Raw genomic sequence first — 25,231 nt, forward strand, 5'->3', positions numbered from 1 at the left:
ATAAAATCCAAGATATTAAAAACAAACCCCAACTAAGTTTAGTAAAGGTTGAAAGCCAAAGACCACAACTTGGCTTTAAGGATCGTTTTAAAAGCAGACAATGAAGGGGGCTCTCTATTGGCTAGCTCTGAATAAAGGAATGCAAACATTTTGCATCATAGAAAAACATAATCGAGACAACACATGAATTAACTTTTCTAAAGCAGCTGCTGAAAAAATTTGCATTTGTCAACAGAAAGACACAGAGGATGAGGTTCGAGAGATCATCAGGAACAATCTCCATTTACAAGGGAAGGTAAAAATAATTTTCTTTTTTCATTGTAACAAATTGTCATTAGATTGCTAAAAAAAAAAAGAAAATATGTTAAAATTAACATTTTGTCTTTTCCTATATTGTATCAAGTGTGTGCATGTGTATTTTACAAGTTGAGTGACTTTCCAATAGAAGTGCTCTTCCCATGTGTAACTTGTGCAGCTGGAAGATCCAGCAATTCGCTGGCAGATGGCTTTGTACAGAGACCTGCCCTACCACTACGAGGACACATCGGACCCAGAAAAGACTGTGAAAAGGGTCCTGGACATTGCTCATGTCCTCTTCCACCTAGACCAGGTCTTAATAATAGGACTTCATGCTTCTGAACACATTATGTAACCCTGCTGTATAACAATAAGTATTGGTGGTTGTGTGAAACAGTGTCCACCTCTTTGTATTTCAGGTAGAGCATCCTCAGCGCAGCAAGAAAGCTGTATGGCATAAACTGCTGTCCAAGCAAAGGAAGCGAGCCGTGGTTGCTTGTTTCAGGATGGCACCTCTCTATAACCTGCCGAGGTATGATCTGCACTTCCCACTCATAAATTGGAGACAATTAGGAGAAAAACAGCCCAACGCTGCTGAAAATACCCACCCTGGATACGTTCAGCATTCACTCAAAAAGATTTCTGACTAAAAGGGATTAACTATTCTTACTAAAATAAAGGCTTGATGCTGTCACGATGTGTTGTGGTTGAGTTAGACCCAAATACAAAGAGGTAGAGGCAGCAAGTAGATGATAAAAGTTTAATGAAAATGATGAACATTATTTACAAAATCACAGGGATTGCAGGGAGCCAGAGAAGGTCAAAAACAGGAACAAAAGGCAAGCAGCGTAACAACGGGGAAGTAAATGGGATATAACAGGAGGAACCAGCAAGGAGAAACAGAATGAGTTATGTGGGGAGGTTGATTACTGAACAGGAACCAGATGGCTGATTGGAAAAGGGTTGCAGGTGTGAGGCGAGAGAGCAGAAGGCAGGCTGAGGCAAGAGAGAGAGAAAATGTGGGGCGATGGAGAGTGTACAAAATGGGTAACTGGGAAAAATCTATTGCTAACAAATAACTAGACGTGAAGTCCTTTAGTTGTTCAGTAACTAAAGGACTGAACAAGGGTAAAACAAAAACAAAGCGGATCTGCACTGCAGACTAGGAAATGAATCTAACACAAATGAAACACTAAACATAACAAGTATAATAATACTAGAATAACCAAGAAAAGACAGAAGCAAAGGAAAACGGAAACACTGCTGATCTAATCAAAGAATTTAAACTAAGGAACACAGAAATAAGAAACAAACACAGAATAACACAAAAAACTCAAGATCCTGATGGACGCTTCTTGTTATTGCTTATTTTTAGATAGAAATAGATGGACAAATGGATGGAATTGTACACATTGCACATATTTTTGAAACATTAACTAGTTCTCTGAATAAAAGTACCTTTTTGTTTTTAAACTAGGCACAGAGCTGTGAACTTGTTCTTGCAAGGCTATGAGAAGTCCTGGATTGAGGCAGAAGAGCATTATTTTGAAGACAAACTCATCGAGGACCTTGCTGTAAGATATTGTGCATTCAAAGTTAAACAAATAGGAATATTTTGATCCCAACAAAAAAAATCATACTTGAAAAAACAGTTTTGAATCATAAATCTAAACTCAATTGTTTGTCCAATGTGTGTAAAATGGTCTGATTGCAGAAAGCAGGTGAAAGAGAGCCATCTGAAGAAGAGGAGGGCATAAAACACATCGATCCACTCCATCAACTTATCCAGCTGTTCAGCAGAACAGCCCTCACTGAGAAATGGTGGGTTCAAAATTCATATGTCTTTTTACTGAATCAAATATTTTTGTTTTAAACCAATCCAACCAATCCAAGCGGGTCAGTGGAATCGTTTTGGTTCCAGCTGCTTATTCACTTTTCTTTGGCGGAGCAGGTGTTGAGGTTGAAGGTGGGTTTCGGCTCAGAGCCGGCCACGCTGATTCATCCAGGTGAGGGGTTCTCCCCGTTAGTCGTCTCATGGAATCTGCAGTGTGAGACTTTTGTTTCGGCTTGGCGCCCTGAGCGATCCAGGGTGAGCTGCTTGGTGTGGGGCGCATGACCTCTCCGCTGATTTGAGGAAGAGTTGTTTCATTTCCATGGGTAGTATTGATCTCAAAGTTCACCTCCAGCCGTTGAATCTACGTTTCTAAAAACTGAAGTCGTTGTAGAATACTGCTAATGTCCTTGGGGTCGGACGGGGGCATTTTGCCCTGGTTCAACTTGGAGGTGAAGAACAGTAAGGTAAAAATAAAAGTGAGAAAACCTCCCAACCATCGAACCATTGGCAGAGGCTATAAGAAGCAACGATAATACAACGGGACTTTCAATTGATTTGATATTCTGCAAGATAGTTTTATATGCTGATGATGTACTTCTCTTCATCTCAAACCTGGAAACATCCTTACCAGCGTTAATGTCTACTATAAAGGATTTTGGTTTACTGTCAGGCTGCAAAATTAATTTGGATAAATCATGAGCAATGCCAATTGGCTTTAACGATGAAACCTCCTATCCATCTGTCTCCCCTTTTTATTGATCTGAGAAAGGATTTGAATATCTGGGGATTGATATTAAGCCTAATGTTGGGGAACTGCTGAGAACTAATCTGGCTAAAGTACAAAAAGAAACTAAAAGATTTTACAAGATGAATGAATCTGCCAGTTTCATAGATAGGGAGAATAAGTCTGAAAGATGAACATCCTGCCAAGATTACTTCACCCAATGCGATTGCTACCACTCTGTATTTCTAAGAAGATGGCTAAAGAGATTGAAGGTGACTTTGTATAAGGACTTTGCAGCTGCAAAGTCCTTTGCTAACATTAGACATTATAGCTAGACTTGTCATGGCGAAATTATTAATGAGAGGCTTCACGATTATTTTAAAAGCCAGGAAGCACCATTGGAGAAGTGAACATGTAGTCCCTTTAATTTATTAGGAGAGCTTAGAAGCATGAAGAAATCTTATTTGAAGAGGGAGGATAATCCGATTCTTCAAAATATAGTGAAAAGTTGGCTAGATATCAACAATTATATTGGTAGGAAGGATTCTCTTATCTAAATTACACCAATTATCAACAGTAAAAACTTCCTCCAAAGGGTGAATTCAGCAGTATTTGGAAACTGGCACAAAAAAGTTATCAAAACAATAGCAGATCTATTTGATAATAATAACATATTGATGACCTTTCCCCAGTTTCAAAATAAATTTGGCCTCTGATCCAAGGATTTCTATGACTACCTTCAAATTCGTCACTTTGTAGCATCTGGTATTAGGCATTAGGGTGTTGCAGGACTCCTTCACACTTCCAGGGCCAATAGAAAAATTCCTTATAAAATTTACCTTAAATTAAGGTCTTATTTTGAGATTCTATAATGTCTTACAAATAAGTGTTCAGTAAGTGTTTTTCTTTTAAGCTCATCACACGTCAGTTTGTATTCTAACCACACCAACACTGTTATGTTTGTTGTTTTTGAAAATAAATTAAAAGGTGTTAAAAAAAATGTTTAATGTTTATAAAGTCAGTGAAGCAACTTTCAACCTCTTACACAAAAGATTTTCTCAAAAAGAAAACCTGACTTGTTTGGCAAATAAAAATCATCATTCTATGTTCTGTGTGTGCGTGTGCGTGTGTGTGTGTGTGTGAATGTGTGTGTGTGTGTGTGTGTGTGTGTGTGTTATATGTTGCAGTAAGCTGGATGAAGATAACCTTTACATGGCGTATGCTGACATCATGGCTAAGGTATCTGACAGAAGCTGTAATCCTGAATCCACACTTGATTTTGGTTCTGTTATGAGAAATTTTATATCAGTAATTTAACTTGGACTGTGTCACCGGTCTCTATAACACTCCCTTCTCCCAGAGTTGTCATGATGAAGAGGATGAAGAAGGAGAAGTTAAAAGCTTTGAAGTAGGTGATCACTCACTAATTGTGCCCTTCACTGTCCTTGGATAATTAAGGAACATTTGAATATTCTAGCTCTCACCAGAAAACTGTCCTGCTTGAATGAAATAGGAGAAGGAGATGGAGAAGCAAAAGTTGCTGTATCAGCAGGCCCGACTGCACGACCGCGGAGCTGCAGAGATGGTCCTTCAAACCATCAGCGCCAGCAAAGGTAACCATAAGAGAGACGAGCTGCCCTTTCCAGACTACCAGTGATTAAAACACTCATGGAGTTGTCTGAATACTGGAAAAATAATAAAAGATTGTGATTGTACCGTCACCATGTCATGACGGGATGGTATGACATGGTAATCTGTGAAAAAAATTGAGCTCTCTGCCTTAACCCAATGTTATTTAGAAACAACCAATCAGAGCCAGGAGGCAGGACTTAGCACTGTCAGTCACAGTCTCATGCGGCTCTGCTCATCCTTCCTCTTCCCTCTTGCTCTGTGCTACAATGCTGCTAGCATAACCTGTTGTGAATGCTCAGGCTAATTAGCATGGTCACTGATGACAGTGGATAAAAGGTTTTCCTGTGGCGATGAGTTTTTTCTCTGCCAATAGGACATACATCACACAACAAGTAAATTAGTTTGACTGATAGCGCTAAGACCTGCCTCTTGGCTCTGATTGGTTGTTTTTGGTCAGGAGCGGCGCATTCTTAAGACAGCGATGGCAACACAGGGAGGAGATGGAGGAGAGCAATCTTTTCATTGATTATCTGTCTCATAAACTGTCACGACATGGTGATAAGCTTGTTGGAAGATTGATTGATTGATTGATTGATTGATTGATTGATTGATTGATTGATTGATTGATTGATTGATTGATTGATTGATTGATTGATTGATTGATTGATTGATTGATTGATTGATTTAAATATGCTTCTCTGTATTTTTGGGCCCTGAATAAGAAATACTCATATAAAACAGGGCAGAAAACCCTTGTTTTTCCTCTTTAGTCAATATTTAGTCATAATTGACTTTGTGACAACCACGTGGCTTTTACTCTACTCATTTACTATAAAATAATTCCTGATGGAAAATAAGTGTAAGCAAGCTAATGGCCATGTTTTGTATGGGATCTAGGTGTTATGGGCCCTATGGTTGCATCCACTCTGAAGCTGGGCATAGCCATTCTCAATGGAGGAAACTCAACTGTACAGCAGGTAACTACTAATGTGTAGTTTCCTACCTATGCATACATACATTCCATTTGATCCTAGTTATCAATTAATACAGTATGCTCAATTAATTATTCAAAGTAGTTTAAAAAGTTTCTATCTAAGGAAATCCAGCAAATTGCATTGAGTCATTGACTTGCAGTATTCACTCCTCCTGGACCAGCATGTAGCGACAATTACTTGCTTTTCATGGTTGACTTTTTACAGCAATACCGTGCATCCATGTAGAGACAGTGGGCAGGAAAAACCCCCCTTTAACAAGAAGAAAACCCCAGCAGAACCAGAACCTGCCTCAGTACAAGCAGTCATCTGCCACGACCAACTGAGGGTTTAAGAAGACAGAGATAAAATATATATAAAATGATTCCTAGTATTTGTGGGGGTTGAAGTCCCCAACTGCCTTCAAACAGCTGACATACTTGACAAGAATCTTAAAACATATAAAAACACTTATACCTGCCATTTTATTAGTTCAAACCTCATACACAGCCCGGAAACGGTCTCTTCACAACCATGGAAGCTAACATCCATGGTCTTTCTTATCTCCACTTTTGGTGATACAGCAAATCAGCACCAAGGAAAATGAATTGTGTACCTAGATCAGAGGTGTCAAACTCCAGTCCTGGAGGGCCACTGCCCTGCAACGTTTAGACGTGCCTCTGCTGCACCACACCTCAATATAATAATTAGGTCATTAGCAGGGCTCTGGAGAACTGATCTACACAAAAAGGAGGTAATTAAGCCATTTCATTCCAGTGCTTTGTACCTGTGGCACATCTAAAAACAGTGCCACAGTGGGCCTTGAGGACTGGAGTTTGACACCTGTGACCTACATTGTCTGCTTTGCAAATGTCAACCAAGTGGTGTTGCACCAGGTCTCTGCAAATAATTTGGAGTTAGGTTTCAAAGAATCTGTTAATAGATAAATCTGAAAACATTGAACAACAAATAGGCAATGATCCACTGTAAACAAGTCAGAAAGATAAACATGTTAATGTATCCTTATCTGTCCCTTACCTAGAATCAGATTCTCCAATAGCCTGACAGAAACAGCACTGAAATGTTCCCATTTGTTTTCTTCCTGTTACTAAATATTGCCTGACTTATTATGAAGAGTCATTTTTCCCAACCCTCTCCAGGATTAGGGAGACTGGATATCAACTTTTTTTTTTAGCAAGTATCGCCTCACTAAACAAAAACTCTCAGGGAAGTGCTGTTTTCCATAGGGGCTAGGTTAGCACCAATCAGGAGATTTACATTGCTATGAGCTCGTCTTGCTAACAGTAATCTGGTCGGTGTATACAGAAATGAGTAAATCCCACTGATGCTGCATGAAACTATGATGTGGTTTAGCTCGAGATGATTGTGAGATCCAGGTGCGGACTTAAGAAGAGGATTGTCTGTTTTTTTTCCAGTATAGTCAATAAAAATGTATTCATCTTTGCCTCTTTGTCCTTCTGAGATCGAAATTACTGTTAATTGGAGCCATATCTAATTTGGGATTGTAAAAATGTCATTCTTTTTAAAATTGTCAGAGCACCGCCAAGGAAACCCAACACCACCAGTCAGCTTGAACTGATTTCTAGTCTCCTCTTTTTTCTGTGTTCAGGAAATAATTTGGCCACTGCCACTGCAGGTAGTTAATCAAATAGTTAATTAATAGTTAATTAACTACTGGCAGGTAGTTGATTAACTACCTTTATACTATATTCAAACTGCTGCCTTATCTGCCTCTATTCATGTCTGTACAACACAAACAGAAACTTGGAATGGGTCAAATTTATATCAAAATCAATGATTTAAATTGATTATACTGCATCTGAAAAGGCCCAGTAAGACAGGGTCTGTTTCATATTTTTGTGACTGTGTCTGTATTAGTTGTAAGATTTTCTGAGATCTAACACAGCTTTTATTTGACAGAAAATGTTGGATTATCTAAAGGATAAGAAGGATGTGGGCTTTTTCCAAAGTCTGGCTGGTCTAATGCAGTCCTGCAGGCAAGTGTGCAACTTCTTTCTCATTGAAGACTTGATGATTTATTATGTTTTTTATGTTTTTACTTCTCCGGTAATAGACCAAAATGGTTTGAAAACGTGTTTTTTTGGTTGAGAATGTACGGAGCCCTGCAGGGGACATGGGGATTTTTTTTTCTTTTGCGTTCCCTCGTAATAATCTACTGATCAGTTCATGCGGCATAATTGAATACTGTAAGCCTTTCTTACGGTGGTCGCTGTACTTTCTGCTTCAATATAAAGTTATGTAAAGTTTTTCCAGGAACGTTAATATCTCGTTGTGAAATATCAGACGTTTTATATCTTTTTCTTTAGTATAGAAATGCACCACAAACCTATGATATAAACAGAAACTTTCCGTAAGTAGGAAAGAAATAAAAATACATCCAAACTATTTGGACTATTTCTGAGTTATTATCACAGGGTAAAATAAAAATCAACTGCTCAGCAGTCCAAAGGCCTTTTCTTGGCCATTGAACTTGGAAATCAAGGGAGAGGGCCAGAATGCAGCTGACGTTTCCTCAGTCAGTCATGTTTTGCTGGTTCTGGTCCACTGGGTTTCCACAGTCAATGCAGCATCGACCAGGAGAATCTAGAGCTCTTTATGCTTCCTGTGCTGACCAGCTGGATGGAGACACTCATTTCATAAACACCATGGTGTTGCTTTGTTCAGAGTTTACAAGCAGTATCACTGCTGTTGTTTTTACTGGTGTTTGTCTTGCATCATGACTGGAAAATGAATGTAAAGAAGCTGCTGTTGTTCAAAAGCTCTGTGATTTATCAGCGCTGGAAGGCTCACAGGTCTGTTCTGTTCTTTTAGTGTTCTGGATCTGAATGCATTTGAGAGGCAGAACAAAGCAGAGGGGCTGGGCATGGTGACAGAGGAGGGATCAGGTAAGCACTCCGTGTGACTGTCTGTAAAGGGACAGACAGGAAAATGTCAATTTAGCCCTTCCTAGAAGACGCAGCCTGGCTTGTTTTCCTGAATTCACCACCTTGATGCCGTGATGCAGATAAACATATTCATTGATATCACTTTCCTATGCAGTTTATAAATTGATTTTCTTTGTCAAACTACCTTATTTTTGAATTTGATAAATGTGATGAATTTATCACATCATTATTCTTTTAAGCCTTCTGCTGCTTTTGGGCTAATGAATGACTGTGTTAATATTTTTATCAAGTAGAATTGTCTGGTTAAACTTAAGAATTGTCTATTGTATCAAGGAAATTATCAAACATAAATACCACAATTCTAATCATTTTAAGAACATGAACCACATCATGGTTGTTGTACTAAGAATTTGTAAAACTGCTTTATGAAGCACAGCAATATCTTTCCCCCTTACATAAACAAGCAACACAAAGCTATTTTTATGATTTTCCAGTTTTAGTCACGTTATAAAAGTAAAGCAACTATAGTTTTACTTCTACATGGTGTTTTCACATAGAAGTTCCTAGAAAAAGGACAAATGTTTTCTATTCCAACAGCATGAACACAATTATTTGTCCGTATGTCCATTTTGTCATTGTGCTCATCAGATTATTTTGAATTAAAATGAATCATTTCAGGAAAGAATCTACAGCAGAAACATTCAGAACAGTTCTTTCACTTTTGTTTGTAAGAATCAATCTGAATTCCTAACACACATTTGTTTTATGCATTCAGCTGTAAGTTTTCCATTTATTTCTCTGTGTCTTAAGCTTCTTTCTACATTAGGATGGAACTGATGTAACTGACTGACATTTCCACTGAATGTAGAACTCCATCTGCAGCAGTGCTTTGCTGATCCCAAACCATTTTCTCATGTTTTAATGTTTCTGTTAAACCTTTCATCTGCTTTCAGGCTGCATGTTGTGTAACTTAGACGGGAAGCAAAGATTGGAAATGAGTTTAAAGTGAATTAAATTCAGTGCACATACTCATTATTGTGTGGCAGTTCAGTTAATCTTTTATTTCATTTTTTTGTTTGTTTTGTTTTTGTTTTTGGAGAAGGGTTGCATTACTTTAATTTTATAAGTCCAGATAATTTATAGTTTTTGCAGTACTTCCATTTTTAAGAAAGCGGGTTTGTATTACAAAGTTTTGATCAGGAATTTTCTGACCTGCAGTAAATACCTTAAAGCAGGGGTGTCAAACTCCAGTCCTGGAGGGCCGGTGTCCTGCAACTTTTAGATGTGCCTCTGCTGCACCACACCTGAATAGAATAATTAGGTCATTAGCAAGGCTCTGGAGAACTGATCTACACAAGAAGGAGGTAATTAAGCCATTTGATTCAGGTGTTTTGTACCTGTGGCACATCTAAAAACTGCAGGACAGCGGCCCTTCAGGACTGGAGTTTGACACCCCTGCCTTAAAGCATCTTCACCTTGAAAGTCGGCTTTCTTGTTAAAGCTGGGCACAGTGGGGCCGACAACACCAGAAAAACTCTTACTTGTTATTTAATGATGGTTAGGTACAGAGGTTTAGGTTGCAGTGACCTTCAAACACAGGACATTTTGGCCACATTAGGACAGAGGGTAACACTTTATTTGAAGAGGTTTGCATAAGACTGACATGACACAGTCAAAAACATGACATAACATCTGTCATGAACATAAAGAAGTTTTTATGAATGTTTATGACAGTTGTCATTTGGTAAATAATGACACTTTTAATGCAAAGTTGCTCTAAAAGTTGCATTGAAAGTCCATTAAAAGTACCAACTTTGCATTAAATTATCGTAATTTACAAAATCATTCAAAGTTTGCATTTTTAATGGACTTTCAATGCAACTTTTGGAGCAACTTTGCATTAAAAGTGTCATTATTTACCAAATGACAACTGTCATAAACATTCATAAAGACTTCTTTATGTTCATTACAGGTGTTATGTTTATGACGGTGTCAAGTCAGTCTTATGTACCCCTTCAAATAGAGTGTTACCGGACAGAGGAGCTATCTGGTAAAAAGGTAAAGCAATGTGAAAAATGCAATTTTAAAAATAGTTTCAATTAAAAAAAAATTGTAATTACATTTTCAGGATATATATATTTTCTTTTTAGAATTTTTCATTTTGCAGCAGGTGTTTCAAATGGGATGATGATTGTTTTGGACCATTTCCCACTTTAGCCAGAAGACAATCAGACTTTTATGTAACTAATCCTGTAATGCAATTTCAGCACTGGCTGAACGTTTTCTAACATTGTTTCTATGACAATATGTGAGACCAGAGTTTTAACATGACAGAAATCTTACTGCCAACTGTTTGATGTGTTTCCATCCAGAACAACTTGGATTCCTTCTTTACTAAAAAATCAAGGACTCAGCAGCTGCTGTCACACTGATTCTTACCTGCCTAAACAGAGTTAGGCCTGAAAGTGTTCGTCCCCCTAGCATATTTAGATTTGGGATTATTTTTGATTTAACCAAGACGTTTTCTTTTTAGATTTGCTAACAACCTTTTTACATCACCAACCATCTTGTGTGATGAACTCAAAGTCTTTTTTTTTAAAGGTCTTGTTGCTCTCATCCTCATCTTTAGCTCCTATGAGATTTATTACATTACTACCAGTCAGAAGAAACATGTCGGTGATAAAAAGAGTCCTTCCAATGCAGTGGTGCCAGCGGCAGGAATGATGCCGACACCATGTTGGCCTTTTTAAAAACACTTATAAACATTTTGTAATCAAGTCCTGTCACATGTATCGATTTATATGTGTGTGTTGTAAACATTGTTGTTGGGTGTGTTTTTTTTGTTGTTTTTTTTTACAAGTTTAGTAAAATTATTAGCAGTAGGGAAATTAATAGTGGAACATTTATTCAGTTTTAGAATAAAATAAAAGTTGATTTTTATGAATTTTTCATCTGTGGGGGAAGATCACAAAGTTTTCTTCTCATCTATCTCGCTGCCTTTGTGCAGTATTCTGTATTTATTCTTAATTTCCTAATTTATACTGTTAGATGCTGTGAGACAGTCCTTGATGTTTATAACTTTTTAAAAGGTGGATTTCACAGTGTTTAAAGGATTTTTGAAAAGTCCTTGCAGTTTTATCTTTTTAGACAAAGAACCCATGGTTTACTGGAACTAACTTTGCTGTGAACATTGCTGCCCCATTACACAGTAAGAGCAGACAGACATCCACTGTTGCTGGTTATAAATACAACTCACTAACGATTTCAAATGAATAATCTACCATTAACCAAGGGTGTAATCAAGGATGCTTTCCAAGAGATCCTAAATAAAACAGGAACCATGTTTTTTTATTTGAACTCTCATGCTTTGCACATTTTTAATTGACCAAACCAAAACACGCAGTTTTTCAAAGTTCTTTTCCCTATATGTAATCTTTGTTTCTTTATTTGTGTCTTACTTTCTTTCTCTCTCTTTTCCTTTTCTCATTTTTGTTTACTGCACTTTCCTCCCTACCTCAGTCATCACTCATGAGCGTGGTAATTATGCCTTCTGCCATTTTCTTGTGTGTTGATTGGTCTTTCTCTCTCCTTCACCCTGGCTGGTTTGGTTGTGTCAGTTCTGTCCAGGTCCTGAGTGCAGACATCTGTGTTTCCAGTTACTTTTTTCCTGACTGTCACCATCCCAATCCCTCTGTTGTTAGTTCCTCACAGTTTACTCCTGGGCTGGTTTTACTCTTGCTTTTTTAAATGGCAATAAACAAATAATTTTTCAATAAAATTTTCAAATCTGGACATGGAACAAATGGTGGAAGTGTTGGCATCTCGCCATAGCCCCCTCAGGATCTGCACAGTATCTGGCACATTTTGAAAACAACTAATACGAGTACTGAACCTGTCCCACCCACATTCACCACCTCCTTCCTCTCAGTCCTCCAGTCAACTTGAATCAGTTGGTTGTTTTGTCTTAGTAAGGAAGATGGTTATTGTGCTGTTGTTTGTCGTGAAGTGAACAGTCCCTTTTGTGTTCTTAGCCTCTCAGTCATTTTCTGACTCACTCACTTGGGCTGCAATGAAACACATCAGAGCAAGTTTAAACGTCTATCACAGATTAGTCAAAGCTGCAGTTTACGGTGCCACCAATATTCACATCCTGATGTTCTTCAGCTACACGAGTGTTTGAGGGATGTTTCTCTTTTGCCGAATGCATCAGTCTGAATGTTAAAAACATTTTTTATTTAAAAAACTCTCATAGCAACAAGCAACAACATACCCTTAGTGCTAAACAGCATAAATAAGAGCAAACAGAAACATCTGTTTTTTCAGTGCATAACTCTTTTCTGTTTTTTATAGGGTTTTAAAAATAATTCAGATTTTCAAACTACAGTGCAGTAAAAATATTTTCCCCTGTACAGATCGCTTGTTTTGTTGCACTTAGATGTTTCAGACTTGCTTACTGCCAGACCTGCACAATCCAGAAATCACCTCAAGAGAACCTGTCAAGCAACATGAGTTGGACTAAAAAACTCATGTTTTTTGTAATAAGAGCACATGGTGTCTCTGTCGGGAAAAGACTCATTGATATTATATTAGGCCGGGAAAGAATAACAACCCCATTTCCAAAACTTTGTGTTGATTTGGCCAGCCACTAAAGCTACTCCTATAGTACAACAATGGCCTTTTCATGAGGTAACAAAGAACAAAACAGCTAAAGCTCTGCAGGCCTCAGGTGAGGCCAGTGTTGATGATTGAGATGTGGCAAATATGGCCTCCATCAGAGAGTGAGTAATGGGGAGCTGCTTTGGGAAATTCATCCAAAAATGTGAAAGAGAATGTCTACTAATCAGTTCTTGACCTTCACCTAAAATACACTTTGGTTATACAACAGAAGGATGAAGCAAAGCACAGCAGCAAGTTCACCTTTGATTGGCTCAAATAAATAAAGTGCATGTTTTGGAGTGTCATAGTCAAATCTGGACTTAAATTTAGCCTAAGTGTTTCAGCTTCTTGAGTCGCATTTTCTTTAGAATATTTTGGAAATGCTCTGCGACAAAATTTGTAAATAAGTAAATTTTTTACAAATTGGAGTTACAGAAACCTGTTTGCAGTTGTTAAGAGTAGGGAACAATTATTTTTTTTCCACAGGTCAAGGTTGTTTTGGGTAGCTTTTTTTTTCTTTTGATGAATGAAATCATTATTTAAAAACTGGATTTTATCTCAAACATAAAAGATTGAAAAAAAGGCAGAAATGCACAATATTGCCAAACCTATCTGCCTTGACTCACATATGAGCTTAAGTCACATCCCTTTCCTAATCCATAGAGTTCAATATGACGTTGGTCCACCTTTGCAGCTAGATTTTGTGAGGTCACATACTGATGTTGGACGAGAAGGCCTGGCTTCTCATCCATCAGAGTCTGATTCCCTCCACTCTAATTCATCCCACAGGTGTTCTATAGGGTTGAGGTCAGGACTCTGTGCAGTCCAGTCAGGTTCATCTACACCAGACTCACCATCCATGTCTTTATGAACCTTACTTTGTGCTCTGGTTCACAGTCATGTTGGAAGAGGAAGAGGCCAGCTCCAAACTGTTCCCACACAGTTGGGATCATGGAAATGTCCAAAATGTCTTGGTATGTTGAAGCATTCAGAGTTCCTTTCACTGGAACTAAGGAGCCAAGCCTAGTTGTGAAAAACAAACCCACACCATAATCTTCTCTCCACCAAACTTTACACTTGGCACAATGCAGTCAGACAAGTACCGTTGTCTTGGCAACCTCCAAACCCAGACTTGTCCATCAGATTGCCAGATGGAGAACGTGCCTCCACTGCTTTAGAGTGGTGCAAACGTTCTTTGCACCGCATCATTCGATGCTTGTATTGCTCCATCAGTTTACGTTCCACTTCCACTTTGTGTCTGAGTTGTTGTTTCCAAACACTTCCATTTTCTTAGAATACATCTGACAATTGACTGTGGAACATTTAGGAGCGAGGAAATGTCACCACTGGATTTGTTGGGTGGCATCCTGTCAGTTCCACCCTGGAATTCACTGAGCTCCTGAGAGCGAGCCATTCTTTCACAAATGTATGCCGAGATGTTTCAGTTTATACACCTGTGGCCATGGAAGTGATTGGAACTTGTGGTCATTTGGATGGGTGAGCAAATACTTTTGGGAATCTAGCGTATGTAAGTAAATTCTTTGCCTTTGTACAGTAAATGGATGAGTGGATGTCCACTCAAAATCTTTCTAGAGGGTGTAGATTTTGCTACTGTTGAGCTTTGCAGCTTTGTGCTCCACAGGAACCTACATATCTTCTAATCATTGCTGTTAATAGGCTGACAAAATGAGCCTTTCCAGACTGAAAAGTGTTTGGACAGCCCAAAATGGTCCACACAATAAAATGTGTTTTATCTAATTTAGCGGCTGTAAAATGTTTACATTTTTATTTTATCAACTCTAAACCAAAGTCAGTAGTTGCAGCCCTTCTCATCTATCATCTGCCACCTTTCATCCATTTTAAGAAGTCAAAAGTTTCTTCCTCCCCATCTCTTATGGGGACCTCAGAGTGGCCGATTGTGGCCACTCTGTTTCCAAGAGAAGACTGGACTCTGGGTTTTCTACTTCTTCTTTGTTGTTTTTGATGGCTAAGCTGTTTGCTGTAGTCTGTATTTGCTGTTTGTTTGTGAAATGATTCATTTGAAAGTTTGTTTTCTGATAAAAAAAAAAAACTATTCTGACCACATGCATTTCTTTTCAAGCTTTGCTCAAGATTTTTCCTGATTAGATAATGACTGATTAAAAAAAGTTGAATGTAATATGTTGTGTATATGTTTAGATTGCTTAAGTTATTGTTTAAAGAAAAATTATATTTTTAGTTGTTGGTGTATGAAACACTTTTAAACCAGATACTTTTAAAGCACCTGTGAAATAAGACCTTTTTTTTAAATCATTTTACTCTGTGAACAATGCAAACTCTCCATCTGGTTTAATGTTGTTTGGAATAAGACCGAACGTACAAAATATTCTCACTAAGTGCTTCAGACCCATTTAAAAAATAACACACAAATTGAAACAATTTAAATCTTCTTTAAGTCTATATAATTTACCCAGGTTGAATACCAGTCAATTCAAAGCAAATGTCTGTAATAATCTGACTATGAAGAGGCTTAAATTTGACCCACTGCAACTCCCAGTCTGTCCAGGATGCCCCCTCCCCCCGCCCCAACCCATAAGGAGTGCTACTCAACAGTGAGATTAAATAATATATACAACAGTTGTAATATGGACACGCATAAGGTCCTGCTCTACATGCCCACATTCAACCATAATTGGTCAATGCAGGGTATTTGTCACCACTTGCAGCAAGCAGCCTGGCATCCTCACAACTTATCACATTGTGTTGATCTCTGGTCCACGTCTCCCTGATGATCATCCAGGAACGGGAGTGTGATGGTGAGAAATCTTAAAGGGATCATGATGGAGTGTGACCTCAATCCTGCATTGCCATTTTCCCCGTCTCCGAAACCAGTATAGGTCAGAGACTACACATTCTCCAGTAAAGACCCCATTTTGTCTGTACACCACCATTATATATGAGATGAATGAGAGAAGCAGCTGCTGCAGTAATACCTGCATCGTCCTTTGTGTGACCTCATCACTCTCATATTGCTCTGGTGAATATTGTAGTCCACACAGTGTTTCACCTAGCTGAGCTTTGTAGGTTCTGTTCAGACAAAAGTTCTGTCTGGAACTATATGGTCTCTGACTGAGGGTGCATTCACACCAGTTCTGTTTGGTCTGCTTTAGTCCACCACCAGTTTGTCTGTCCAGAAGGTCCAGTTCGTTTGGGAGGTGTGAATGTATTCAAACTCTGATGCAGACCAAAAAACTGAACTCTGGTTTGCCTACAAGCCTAGGACTCAGTTCAGTTGAAGTAAACTTGGGCCCAGTTGGAATGCATATGTGAACGCTAAGCAGGCCAGAGACCACCCCAAAAGCAGGAAGTGGACTACAGTGCAGGGCATTCTGGGTAAATACAACCTTAACAAATGTGTGTGTCTACTGCCAGCAGGAGAAATGTGAGTAAACATTTATCTATCTGAGACAGCTACGCATGTTTTCCAATAGGCCCATATTTGATTAATAAGGAATTCAAGGTGTAATCTATAGCCTCCATCCACAGCCCTCCCCCTTCAAGTCCCAACATACAGCATGTGACATCCTGGTAGGACTGCTCTATGCATAAAGAAGTGGAATCTGCTTGTTTGCCAGAGAACACCTTCAGTCCTGTTCCAGACTGAATCTCTCCTCTTGGCCAGTTCTGTTTCTGGTCACTTTGTATGGATGTGTTGTTAATGTTTCTGTTCATGTTTTGTTTTATCACATGGTCTTTGGTCTTTCACCCTTTCTTTGCCCATTTCATGGTTTAGAGCAGTATTTTTACACAGTCAGAGTAGCCAGCTTCATTTTCCTCAGTGGTTTACAGAATCTACAAGCAGTGAACTTCAAACTCTTTCAACAAAATGATAAAACCATCTAAAGTCCCATTCTGACTGTAAAATGCTGCACTATATAGACTACACTTGAGTTTTGTGCCAAGTCCTTGGCTGCCCACCTTTAATCCAACAGTGTGTCTGTGTGTTTGTGTTAGATGAGAATTGTGTATCATTGACACTGTAGTAAAGAAAAGCACTGGTGATATCCTTACATTAGCATCTCTCTTTTAACATATCCTCACTCTCCATCTTCCTGTTTGTCCTGTTTCTCACATGTTGTCTGCTCCTGTTGTCCTTTCTCTGGTTTCTGTGTGTCTGTGTATATGAATGTGCGTGTGCTTCTATGTTTGCTCATGCTTGTGTTGTTGAAATGTTTGTGCATACACGTCTGTGATTGTGCTTATGTGTGCCTGCATGTGTGCGTGTCTGTGTGTGTGTGCGTTTGTTTCTTCTCTTTGGCCAGGTGAGAAGGTCATGCAGGATGATGAGTTCACCTGTGACCTTTTCCGCTTCCTGCAGCTGCTTTGCGAAGGACACAACTCGGGTACTAAGCTCTCTCTTATTGGTTATTAATTTAGAGAGAAACGTGAGGCAGGCTGTGAATTAAGCTCCATGGCTCTGAATTACAATACAAGTGATATAAAGTGGTTCTGTTCTGTTCAAACTAGGTCTGTTTTTCTAGCTTAGAAGGGAGGAGATAAATCTGATCTATAAATTAATTGATTCTTATATAAAAGGTATTCACCCTCTTGGATGTTTCACTTTTTTTTTTCTTGACTTTTATAAATCAATCACCATCACTTGGCTTTTTTTGATAAAACAATTTGCAAAAGAATAAAAATACTTAAAGTGAAATCTATGTTTCTACAAAATGATGACAATTAAATAAAAATAATTTACATAAATAAAGTGAATGTATAACCATTCACCCCCTTCAAGTCAGTATTTGGTATTTTTATCTCCGGCTCTGTCCGCAGGGAGTGTGTGTGGTTTGGTCTCAGTCAGGCTGCTCTTCTGAATGTTGCAGTTTTTCTCCATTATTTCTGCTAAACTGTTCCAGCTCTCTCAGGTGGTCTGGTCTTTGACTGGGCCACTTCTGAATATCCGCCTTATATGTTTCGGCTCATCGTCCGGTTGAAGAATAAATGCTCTCTGAAGCCAGTGATTTTTAAAAGCAATACAATTTAAAACATCCAAGGGGGTGAAAGCCTTTAATGGACTCTGTATGAAGCTTATGAAACATCTTGTTCTGCTTTTTCCCTTTCAACTTTATATATTCTTGTTTTTGCTTCATCTTGTTTCAGATTTCCAGAACTACTTGAGGACACAAACTGGGAACAATACAACCGTCAACATCATTATCTCTACTGTTGACTACTTACTCAGAGTTCAGGTTAGTTTTTCTCTTCACAGCTGCAATATGACAAAAATCCAATTTTACTCTGAGGCACATTTCCTTATAGAAGCTTGAAAAAAAACTCTGTTGGTTATATGGACACTGTGACATCCTTCATATTTTGCCAACAAACAATCCTAACTAGCCAGTTTCATACAAAGCAGTTAATTTGAGTGGAAAAAATATTTTGGAACAAGTTGATCAGTTAGTAACAGAATGACAAAAATAAATTATCTTTTGGTTGAAGACTCCAAAAATAAGTTGCTGTAGACATGGCATAGAAGGAATTATCCTTCATAATGAACTAATCTATAATTTGCATTAGGTTGTTCGCTTATTCAGTAAAATTCCAAGCTTGTAATTTTACTGAAAAAACTTTAATTTCCCATCCTTGCTCCTCAGGAGTCTATCAGTGACTTTTACTGGTATTATTCTGGGAAGGATGTTATTGACGAGCAGGGCCAGAGGAATTTCTCCAAGGCAATCAATGTGGCCAAACAGGTGTTCAACACGCTTACAGAGTACATCCAGGTAAGAGAATTCAGCAGAAAGAAACAAAGATCTTCATTTCTAATAATAATCCCTTTATTTTAAAAATAGCTATTGACAAGTCCCACGAGGCGGATGACCAGTCTTCCCTTAATCAGATCCAAACATGAACTTCTCCTGTATGTTGCGGTACATGTACTCCTAATGAATGGTTTCTTATCTTCCCCTCACGTCATGCAGTGTCATTTAATGTTTTCTTGTTTGAAAAAATAGTTTTGCATCATTGTGTGCACAGGGTGACACATTGCCATGTACAGTGAAACTGACTGAGTTTGTTTTTGTAGGGGCCGTGCACAGGCAACCAGCAGAGTTTGGCACACAGTCGCTTGTGGGATGCTGTGGTTGGTTTCCTGCATGTCTTTGCTCACATGCAGATGAAATTATCTCAGGTTAGTGGAAAACAACTTGGGTAGAAACTGACAGGTCTCATAAAGTCACCCATTTCGCATTTTGGTTAGTTATTAGTTGATTGAGTAGATTGAAAGTCTGCATTTCTTTGCTATGCATGTGTGAAATTAAGCATTTAAAAGATAATTTGTACCTTCTTTTAATTAGCCTAGTATAAATGCGTAAATACTGGGTTCCAGACTGATCAAACATGGTTCCTTCTCTTTCCTCTCAGGACTCCAGTCAGATTGAGTTACTAAAAGAACTGATGGATCTGCAGAAAGACATGGTGGTTATGTTGCTGTCTATGCTGGAAGGTATATTTATGTTCATAGCAAATGTATGACTTATTGTAGATTGATCAAATAATTAAGTTTATTTGTATAGCACATTTCAGCAGAAAGGCAGCTCAAAGTAAAAACACAAAAGTACAAAGTCATAGAACACACAGTCAACAATTGAACCATTACATTTTGTCAAGTGCCATTGTCAGAATGTCGGTTAATGTTTCATATGTATGATGTTTCAAAAGCTAAACAGGTGGGTTTTTAGTCTAGATCTATATAATAGATAGAAACACCAGATGCATATATTAGTTGTTTTCAGGTAAGCTGTGTCTCCTAATGGTTGTTAAATCCCGTCTAAAAAATATTCACTGTCACCCCCGCAGGTAATGTAGTAAATGGGACAATTGGCAAACAAATGGTTGATATGTTGGTGGAATCGTCCAACAACGTGGAGATGATCCTCAAGTTCTTTGACATGTTCCTGAAACTGAAAGACCTGACCTCCTCTGATGGTTTCAAGGAGTATGACCCTGATGGAAAAGGCAAAAAGCTCTGAACACTTTTTGGGTTTAACAAGTTATTAATCAGCCCTAATGAGAAATGTGCTGGATTGGCATTATTTGCATATGGAGTGTTTTGCATTATGGAAATAGTTTGTGATTTGTTGATTTGTGTATGAACCTACAGGTGTCATCTCCAAAAGGGACTTCCATAAAGCCATGGAGAGCCATAAACACTACACCCAGTCTGAAACGGACTTCCTCCTCTCCTGTGCTGAGACTGATGAGAATGAACTTCTGGACTATGAGGAGTTTGTGATGCGTTTTCATGAACCTGCCAAGGTGAGTCAGAACACAGAGCACTGGATGTACACTGAAAAAATGTTTCTTTCAACCAAAACATACTCTAATTTGTTGCAGCTAATTGTATTAGTTTTGCTGATTTGACTGAAAATCATATCAGAATTATAGCTTGAGCAAAACTATTAAAATTAGCTGTAACATGTTTGTTTTTTAAGTTGGTTCAAAGAAACATTTTTTCCAACACATTTACAGTTGACAGAATTATTGCAAGCTGAGGGAACAAACAAGACATTTCTTCTTTTTTTTTGTAAAGTGCCTTGAGATGACATGAATTGCTGCTATACAAATAAACTGAATTGAATTGAAGGATGCATTGTTGCCGACCTCCTGGGTTTGAATTTCAAGTCTTTCTGCATGGACTTTGCATGTCCTCCATTCTGGTTCCCTCTGGGTCCTCCAGCTCTTTCCCACAGTCTTAAGATTGACTGTTGATTATTCTGTCTAAATAGTGGACTTGTTCATACACCCATAAACTCTGTGTTGACCTGTGATGGAGTAGTGACCTGTCAGGGTGTACTCCGCCCCTTACCCAATGACCACTAGCCTCCAGACAGATGGATAGAGCTGAATTCAATTCAAAGAGAAGATATTTGGAAAAAAAATTTGCAAATCAATCAGCTATTGAAATAACAAATCAAAATGTCCATAAGAACCCCCAGGGCAAAAACCTTAACCATTTTTGCCTAATCTGTCATTTGCCTACACATTCCACTCGATCTCGCCTCAGTGCTCCATCTGGGATTTCTCCCATTGACTAGGATTTTTGGAGCTAGACTTTCTGCCAGGTTGAACAGCGGACAGAAGGAGAAGTTGTGAATGATGATGTTGAGTTTCTCCTCCATTTTAGAATTGCAGTCTACCTGTAGTTAGTTTCAGCAATGGCAGTGGAGGAAGAAGCTGTTCAGTCCGTGATGATTGATCACAGTGCAGGTAATTTCCAGTAAACTACATAGAACTGGCGCATTACATATGTCTTAGACCAGGGGTGGGCAATCCTGGTCCTCGAGGGCCGGTGTCCTGTAACTCTTAGAAGTCTCCCTGATCCAACACACTTAAATCCAACAGCTGAATCACCTCCAAAGCGCAAGCAGGTTCTCCAGAGTCCTGCTAACGACCTCATTATTTGACTCAGGTGTGTTGAAGTAGAGACACATCTAAAAGTTGCAGGAGGCCGGACCTCCAGGCCTGGAGTTGCCCACCCCTGTCTTAGACAAACTTTAGCTACTGGGTAAAATTTAAAACTTCAACAGAGTCGAGGACTGCAGGAAGCAATTGTTTCTCAACATCTGAGAGCTCAGACCCTCTAGGTCAGTGGTCTCCAAACTACGGGCCGCGGGCCGGATTCGGCCCGCCTCCACATTTGGTCCGGCTCCCTGAACAATACTAGAGAGCATTCAGATTTTCTTCATATACCGTATTTTCCGGTCTATAAGCCGCTTATATGTGGATTTTTCTTCAACCACCAGGGGGCGCTTTAGCAGGATCATTATAAGTCAAAATTGGAAATAAAAGAAGAAAACGACCATTAAAACAGAATTAGGTTTTAATAGGGAATTGAAATTTCAGAATGTTGTTGATCAGTTAAATAACATTGAGGGGAAAAAGAAGATTTTTCTGTTTTTTAAATAATACTGGGATCATTATGAGAATTTGAGGTAAAGATATTAGGATCCAGTAGATGGCAGTAGTGCAACAACAATGGATGCAAGCTGCCATTGAAATCTAAGGAAGAAGAAGAAAGCGCCCATTTTCATTTAGCACATGCTAGTAGCAACACGAAGGATCAGCCGTAATCAGTTCAGTTAAATCTAAACTTGGCAACTTTTTCTTTTTCAACCGTAATAAATGTGATATTCAATTGACCTGTTATGACTCAGATTTTGGCTGTCCGCCCCTCTGCTGCTGCTGCGTCGCTGTGGAAAACCTGGAGCGGCAGAGATATCTGCTGCTTATAGTCCGGTGCATACATATGTGCATGTTTACTGTTTTTTTTTTTTTTTAATTCTGGGGTTGCGGCTTAAAGTCCGGAAAATACGGTATTTATTTCATAAATAGTGTTATTTCCTGGATTTTTTCTGTGAAGAAACCAGAGAGCGTTATTTGATTGTCCTTTCTGGAAAACAATCCATTTTTACATTTAGGTACTCCTATCGTCACACTTTTTCTGTTACAAACTGATTCCGGCCCCCAGCAGAGAAGGGAAAAGTTATGTGGCCCTCACAGGAAAAAGTTTGGGGACCCCTGCTGTAGGTGAAACAAATAGTGTAGAACAAGGAGCTGGTTTTCAGCAGGACGGTGTGTGTGTAGAGTTCAGAAAGACATCACACACCCAAGGATTATTTAAATAACAAGGGTTGGATCATTTAGTTTTCTCAAACTTGTAAGCTAAGTGAATTTTTTTGGTTCCATCATGATGCATTATGCCTAACACCCTTAAAGGCAATAAAGGTTTAGTTTCATATTTACTCTTCAATTTGTTACTCAGGACATTGGCTTCAATGTGGCAGTTTTGTTGACAAATCTGTCCGAGCACATGCCTCATGACACCCGCCTGCAGACCTTCCTGGAGCTGGCCGAGAGCGTCCTCAACTACTTCCAGCCATATCTGGGCCGGATCGAGATCATGGGCAGCGCCAAGCGCATTGAGCGGGTTTACTTTGAAATCAGTGAGTCCAGCCGGACACAGTGGGAGAAACCTCAGGTGAAAATGCTTTTAACAATCCTTCACTTCAGATGATTATAGATATGTCTGTTAACCCCGAAACCTTCTCCAAACATCCCTCCTGTGTGTGCAGGTTAAAGAATCAAAACGTCAGTTCATCTTCGATGTGGTGAATGAAGGTGGAGAGAAAGAGAAGATGGAGCTGTTTGTGAATTTCTGTGAGGACACCATCTTTGAAATGCAGCTAGCAGCGCAGATGTCCGATGCTGGCGAGCGCTCAGCTGTGAAAGAGGAGAGTGAGCGAGAGAAATGTGACGAGGAAAACTCTGACATGGGCTTCTTCTCTATGTCCACTGTGCGCTTGGCTTTAATCGCCCTTCGTCATAACGTCATGTTGCTCATAAAGGTGGGAGCACACATTCCCTTCACTGCCAATTTAACATGTATATTTTGAAAAACTTGCATGTTTTTCAAAATATGCAAATATATATTGATTCAGTGTCTTCCAAACTTTGCATATATGAAGTCTTTGTAGTGAAAAAATGCAGTCTTATGTAAATATTATTTTTGTACATCACAAATTTAAAAAAATGTTTCTAATCTTTACCTGGACAAAACATGTAAATTAAACCTGAGATGGTGGCAGCGGTGTTGTCTGTCTGCTGGAAGATGCAGCAGATGCTTTACATGACAAAAACATATGATAATGAATTATGAAGCAATTAATAAACATAGCATTTTGTTCAGTGTCATCATCAAAAGCATCAATACACATCAAAGGTTGGTCAATGTTTCATTTATTATGGTTCAAAAGCAATTCTAACCAGATTGACTTTCAGTCTAGGTAAGGGTTTCTCAGTTCTGGTCCACAGGCCCTCCTGTTTCATTTGTTCCCCTTCTGCCACACACCTGGATTCAAACTGTGGGTGATTCTGCAGTACTTAATGGCTGCAGAAGAGACCATGCAATCACTTTTCTGGAATAGAGGCACATCTAAAACATACAGAGCAGGGGCCCTGTGGACTGGAACTGAGAAGCACTGGTCTAGAGGAACTCAGTGTTTCAGCTGTTCTGCAGTTTTCTGGAAGTTTGCTCCAGATTTGTGGCGTATAGAAGCTAAAGGCTGCTTCTTAGTTTTGTTTCTTAATGCAGAACAGACAGTGAAGACACTGTTGCAGTAATCAATGCGACTAGATAAACTTATGGATGAGTTTCTCTAGATCTTGTTTAGATGTTAGTTCTCTAATCCCAGAAATGTTTTTCAGGTGATAGAAGGCTGGCTTTGTAGCGGTCTTCATGTGGCTCTGAAGGTTCAGATCAGAGTCCACCTCGAGGGGCACAGTGATGTGCAGCAGAGTGTCCGGTGACCTGAGCTTTGGCTTGGTTCTGTCTTCAGGTGCTGTCAATGAAGAGCCTAAAGAAACAAATGAAGAAGATCAAGAACATGACACTGAAAGACCTGGTGACCACTCTGGTGTCTTTCTACTGGTCAGTGCTGCTGGGTCTCCTCCATGTGACCTTCAGTGTGGCTCGAGGATTTTGCAGAATCTTCTACAATACCTTCATGGGAGGGAATTTAGTAGAGGGAGCCAAAGCTGTCAAGGTTATTTAAAAAAATAATAGATGTACAAATGGTTGAAGAAAGAACTATTTAGATTCTGCATCAGCTATTCATGAAGAGCTAAAGTTTCTCCATCCATAGGTGTCAGAACTGCTGGCCACCATGCCTGATCCCACCCAGGACGAGGTCCGCGGTGAAGGAGACGAGAGAGAGAAGAGGCTGTCTGAGCGCGTCTCCCCGAAGGAGGACCTGGCTGATCTAGCAGTTAATACCAGTGAAACTGAGTTGCTGTCGGACATTTTTGGTCTTGACTTGAGAAGAGAGGGGGGACAGTACAAAATAACCCCCCATAACCCCAACGCTACCCTCACAGAGCTCCTCAACTCCCCAGTGCCCCCCTCAGCACCGCCCCCTGCTCCACAGCCAGAACTCAGACAAAGACATCAGGTGAAAGAAACATTTTCTACTTTGGGTTTATTCATTATGTATAGTCATCTGTGCAGGGATCACCCTGAACTTGTTCTAAACTCAGGTATCAATCAGTTCATGTTTATAGTTCAGCATCTAAACCTTCAGAACTAAATTCAATACTCCAAATTAAGTCTTGGAGAGTTCATTTATCACTCAGGCAGAGTGATAAATGAATG

At 39.1% G+C, this 25,231-nt stretch overlaps 1 protein-coding gene across 1 annotated transcript in view; it reads left to right on the plus strand.

Annotated features, from left to right (window-relative positions):
• Positions 1-25,231, plus strand: part of ryr2a (ryanodine receptor 2a (cardiac)) — a 122,455-nt gene that overhangs the window by 81,793 nt on the left and 15,431 nt on the right. The window contains exons 60-82 of the mRNA XM_017310781.2: positions 236-295; positions 476-610; positions 717-829; positions 1,775-1,871; positions 2,012-2,118; positions 4,043-4,094; positions 4,216-4,263; positions 4,369-4,468; positions 5,385-5,464; positions 7,400-7,476; positions 8,312-8,385; positions 11,905-11,922; positions 17,343-17,423; positions 18,184-18,272; positions 18,678-18,806; positions 19,109-19,213; positions 19,447-19,528; positions 19,882-20,040; positions 20,186-20,340; positions 22,847-23,062; positions 23,157-23,429; positions 24,420-24,626; positions 24,726-25,031. Of these exons, the coding sequence (XP_017166270.2) occupies positions 236-295; positions 476-610; positions 717-829; positions 1,775-1,871; positions 2,012-2,118; positions 4,043-4,094; positions 4,216-4,263; positions 4,369-4,468; positions 5,385-5,464; positions 7,400-7,476; positions 8,312-8,385; positions 11,905-11,922; positions 17,343-17,423; positions 18,184-18,272; positions 18,678-18,806; positions 19,109-19,213; positions 19,447-19,528; positions 19,882-20,040; positions 20,186-20,340; positions 22,847-23,062; positions 23,157-23,429; positions 24,420-24,626; positions 24,726-25,031 (2,763 nt within the window). The remainder of the gene's footprint in view (positions 1-235; positions 296-475; positions 611-716; positions 830-1,774; positions 1,872-2,011; positions 2,119-4,042; positions 4,095-4,215; positions 4,264-4,368; positions 4,469-5,384; positions 5,465-7,399; positions 7,477-8,311; positions 8,386-11,904; positions 11,923-17,342; positions 17,424-18,183; positions 18,273-18,677; positions 18,807-19,108; positions 19,214-19,446; positions 19,529-19,881; positions 20,041-20,185; positions 20,341-22,846; positions 23,063-23,156; positions 23,430-24,419; positions 24,627-24,725; positions 25,032-25,231) is intronic.

The sequence above is a fragment of the Poecilia reticulata genome, chromosome 19 (assembly GCF_904066995.2).
Source record: "Poecilia reticulata chromosome 19, P_reticulata-male-v2, whole genome shotgun sequence".
Lineage (NCBI taxonomy): Eukaryota > Metazoa > Chordata > Actinopteri > Cyprinodontiformes > Poeciliidae > Poecilia > Poecilia reticulata.